Source organism: Notothenia coriiceps, unplaced genomic scaffold (assembly GCF_000735185.1).
Source record: "Notothenia coriiceps isolate Sejong01 unplaced genomic scaffold, NC01 NC01_scaffold00028513, whole genome shotgun sequence".
Lineage (NCBI taxonomy): Eukaryota > Metazoa > Chordata > Actinopteri > Perciformes > Nototheniidae > Notothenia > Notothenia coriiceps.
In genome coordinates, this window is record NW_011361214.1 from 4,113 (window position 1) to 8,719 (window position 4,607).

The following is a 4,607-nucleotide window of genomic DNA, read 5'->3' on the forward strand; positions in this document are numbered from 1 at the left end:
GTCTGGTCTTCTCATGGGGTCTCTGAGTCGTATCTGGGTCTGGCTCTGGTGGTGTTGGTCTGGGTCTTGGGTGCCACTTCCTACCGCCTTCTGCCACTTGAAGGGGAACGGAAAATACTTAACTGCTCCTCAAATCGCGTTCTCCAGCGCTGCTTGCCTCTGCTAACACCCTGGGAACAGCCAACCCCACCCACCCACACACCCACTAAAAGGTGCGAAAGCGCTTGGCCTAGCAGAAGTGGCCCAGAACTGGTTTCAGGTGGCAAACTGGTTTCCCACACCCAGTGGCTACTGGGGCTGTTTTGGAAGTAGAAGCTGGTTGGGTCGGAGATTAGGAATGATTCTTCAGTTTCGTCACAGGATTGCACAGTGAAGGCGAGGAAGCGATGCGAAACAGAGGCGTGTTCCAGAGAGGGCACTGCCCTGCCAACACACACAATTTTACAGGTGTGCGTGTGTGCGTGTGTGCGTTGTTTGTGGTGTGCGTGTGGCGGGTGGGTGCGTACGTGGTGCATAACCTCACTCTCTCGGCGGTAATATGGCACTGTTCCGGGCGCGCACATCGGACAGAGCCGGCCGCCCAGTCTGTGTCCACCAGCGTGACGCTGTGGCATCGCTGTGAAACACACAAATTAGAAAGATTATTTTTAAGCTGCAATCAATTTATTTCTTTATATTTTTAAAGTGGCCGTAAACTCAGTGTGTACCTTCACTCCCCATGTTTGTCCGATAAATGTGATGTAAATCCTGGGAGAAAAAGCACGTTGTGTGGGGTTTAAGTATCGTTCTCGCTACATCGTTTCATATCTATTACTGAAGGAGTAGTTTTCTGAACCTAAATATTATTATAATATCGCAACGATGCATCTCCTTATTTTTCCACATTAATGGGTTTGGGCACTATCTGAACATTTTCAAACAATGGTCTCATTCGGAGTTCAGCCCTAACACAATAACATGAGAGCTTGTGTGTGGGGTGTGTGTGTGTGTGTGTGTGTTCTGTGTGTGGTGTGTGTGTGTGTGTGCTGTGTGTTTGTGTGTGTGTGTTTTTGTGTGGGTGTGGCTGTGTGTGTGGTGGTGTGTTGTGTGTGTTGGTGCTGTGTGGTGTGTGTGGTGTGTGTGTGTGGTATGGTCCGACCTTGCAAAGCTCCTCCTGGGACACTCCCCATGTCTGTAAGTGGTTAAAACACTGTGAAATAAGTAGTCTTGCTACTAATGTGTAATCATTTGACTATAGTCTACTCTCGGCTGGCCCGGAGTGGGTCAAAACACTACATTTCAACTTGTTTTTGTGATGATTTTAGTTGTTTTTGATATGCTGTTCTGTGTTTTGTGGGGTTGGTGTAAAAATGGTTTTTTTTTTTGGATTAATTTGCCATTTTGATCATCCGTTGTTGTTTTTTTGGCTTCAGGGCCAACGTATAGGCTGCTGCCCCATGTGCAAGGTGGGGTCATCTGGAGGCGCGCGTGGACTCAACCCGAAACCGGCTTCATTGGTCCAGAGCCCGAACCTTGAAGCCCAGCGGGCCCGCCATGGCAGGTATCTGCAGCAGAGGAGGCTACGAATCACTGTTATGGGGGAGTATATGAACATGGTTGTTTGTTGTTGTTATTATGCATGTTTGTTGTGGGAACATTCTTGAGTGTCCCTCGCTATCAACATGGAGAGTACCTGATAATCAAAGGTATCACTGAGCTGTGACATGACAGGATGTGTGATGACCTGAGAAGAGCATTCAGGAAGACTGGTGTTGAGGCATATGATGAGGCGCTACTGGTGATTAACATGATGATTCAGCCTCTATGGAGAGAGACATATGACAAGCATGATCATTTCTGACGTGGAGCTAATCTGAAGTAAACATTGAATACTGCTTTCTATTCCTCCATCTTGTGACTGTGGAACTCCCTCTCTTGGATATCAGCATGTGAAGGACACTGTTCAGGAACTAGTTGATGCTCTGTATGTGATGACTACTTCCATTCTGGAGAGGATCACAGATACATGGATCCTGAGGTTCAAGCTCAAGCTGGGGACGGTGTTTGTCTAACACTTGTGCTTTATGAAAGGTTTCACTTTACCTGGAACCTTTCATAAAGTGTCAACAAGTGTTAGACAAACATTTTGAGATTTTGAGAAAAAGTCAGACTGTTGAGAAAAAGTCAGAATTTTAAGAAAGCCAGAATATTAAGATTTTTAGAAAAAGTCAGCATTTTGAGATTTTAAGAAAAAATACCAACACATTATCTTTTTTTGTTTTGACTACTTCCATTCTGGAGAGGATCACAGATACATGGATCCTGAGATTCAAGCTCAAGCCGGGGACGAGAGATATTTGTCTAACACTTGTGCTTTATGAAAGGTTTCATGTTACCTGGAACCTCCAGGAGAACCAGCTCTCAGGGAAGCCGTGGCACAGCAGGACGGGCGGACCTGAGCCCATTTCAACAAAATGGGTCCTCACACCGGGCTGACACGTGAGAAACATTACCGTTAAGAGAAACATTACCGTTAAACATACAGGAAACAACATTTACACTGTGGTTTACTCTCTTCTTGAAGAGATGATTACCCTGATGGTAACGAATCCATGAGACACTTCCTCAGGGCTGCAGGAGGGCGGAGGACTCTCTGCTCCATCAGCCTGAAACACACATTCACTTTCACTAACACACAAGTCATCTCTAACAGACATAACTCCTTGTCTGCATGCGGGCTTACATTTCATATTTATCTTATGTTTACATTTTCAAATGAGGCGTTATGTGATGCTAACTTTAAGTAATCTTTCTACAAATAGACAGAGATGCTAAATAAATCTAAAAATGGACATGCTTTACCCTGTCTCTCCGTAATCCACCCTGGTGTGTCTTTATCTATCCATGCCCAGTTGTGTTGTGTCCTTCCTATAAAGCAGAAAGGTAAGAACTGTCCACACCTGAACTCCTGTGAAGTGGGCCAGTTTCTTCAGAGCGTCGTCCAGGTTTTCCACCAAGATGGCCTTCATCCCCACTCCCTCTGCTGCCTTCACACCTTCCTCATCTGCATCCAGCCACACGGCCTGAGAGGAGACGGGCTGATCAAACTGTCCTGACCGTCTGCACACGTCACTAACACTACCTTTTAGAAGGTGTTTATCTGGTGCATAAGGCTTGGCTGCAGTCTGATGTGTTGTCTGTGGAAAGTTGCTTTTGTACACTGAGAACGAAACGCTGTATGTTAAGGCTCACAACGTTAAGAGAGAAGACTTCGCTTCCTGTTTCCATGATTTTACAAGCTGGAAATATTAGGCATGTTGTTGCATTAGCAAAGCTCCTCTTCCAAGTTAACAGTAAATATAGAAAGATGATCTAGGGCAGGGGTGTCAAACTCAATTTAATCACGGGCCACATCAGCATTATGGTTGCACTCAAAAGGGCCGGTTGTAACTTTAAGACTATATAAAAATACACATACAAATATTTAATATATATAAAATAATGTTTTATATTACATGATTGCCTCTGCATTGGATTATTATCGGATAGGGTAATAACTTCATAATTAACTACGTCTGAAAGCAGAAGTCTAGGGCAAATAATTGCAACTCTCTTCAGTGAGAATGTCACAAAATGATTTAAAAAGAAAAGCCAAATTCTGGAAGAACAAAAAACTAAAATGAAATTTTGAAGGAAAAAAAAATCTAATTCTGAGAAAAAGACAAATTCTAAGAAAAAAGTCACATTTGAGATGAATTGTGGGACATGTAGTTTCTGGGCAACGTGCTTCTGTAAAGTAGCATGTAACCTTATAATAAACATATTATATTCTTAGCAAGCTCTTATGGGGCCACATGAAATGAAGTCGCGGGCCGGATTTGGCCCCCGGGCCTTGAGTTTGACACGGACACCCCTGATAGGGTTAGGGTTGATGGATTACTGAACAGCTCTACTGCACACAGAGCCTCTTTTTGAAGCTACTGCTAATATTTTATTCTTGGGATGTCACAAATAGACACAGAGAGGATAAACAACGTCTGTGAAGAAGTGAAGAAAAGACAAAACAACATCAAAGAGATGCAAAACGAGCTAAGTGCTACAGAGAGCAAAAACAGAAATCCTGCTGAACTCAATATTTAGTATAATTTCATGACTTTAGCTATGCGCTGTTCACCTGTTGTGACGTCACTCCCAGGTGCTTCAGAGCGCACCTGAACATGGCGGGCTCGGGGACCATGTGACCTGAGCGACACGACTGGAGGACCAGGTCGAAGCGGCCGCCAAGCAGCGAGAGCAGGTGGGCGGGGCCATCTCCTGCCGCGCTGTCATCCAGCCAGTGATTGGCCAGCACGGCTGTCAGTAACCCTGATAGTTAGAAAAATATCTCTCGTCACCGGCTTGAGCTTGAATCTCAGGATCCATGTATCTGTGATCCTCTCCAGAATGGAAGTAGTCATCACATACAGAGCATCAACTAGTTCCTGAACAGTGTCCTTCACATGCTGATATCCAAGAGAGGGAGTCACACAGTCACAAGATGGAGGAACAGAAAGCAGTATTCAATGTTTACTTCAGATTAGCTCCACGTCAGAAATGAGCATGCTTCCACACTCCACCACAATTCCTAT

At 44.7% G+C, this 4,607-nt stretch overlaps 1 protein-coding gene across 1 annotated transcript in view; it reads right to left on the minus strand.

Annotated features, from left to right (window-relative positions):
• ephx2 (epoxide hydrolase 2, cytoplasmic) overlaps window positions 1–4,348 on the minus strand; it is a gene marked incomplete at its 5' end in the record, with an annotated part of 7,433 nt that extends 3,085 nt beyond the window's left edge. The window contains 7 exons of the mRNA XM_010785987.1: window positions 562–616; window positions 708–747; window positions 1,492–1,544; window positions 2,376–2,471; window positions 2,574–2,645; window positions 2,940–3,062; window positions 4,154–4,348. Of these exons, the coding sequence (XP_010784289.1) occupies window positions 562–616; window positions 708–747; window positions 1,492–1,544; window positions 2,376–2,471; window positions 2,574–2,645; window positions 2,940–3,062; window positions 4,154–4,348 (634 nt within the window). The remainder of the gene's footprint in view (window positions 1–561; window positions 617–707; window positions 748–1,491; window positions 1,545–2,375; window positions 2,472–2,573; window positions 2,646–2,939; window positions 3,063–4,153) is intronic.
• Window positions 4,349–4,607: the final 259 nt, after the last annotated feature.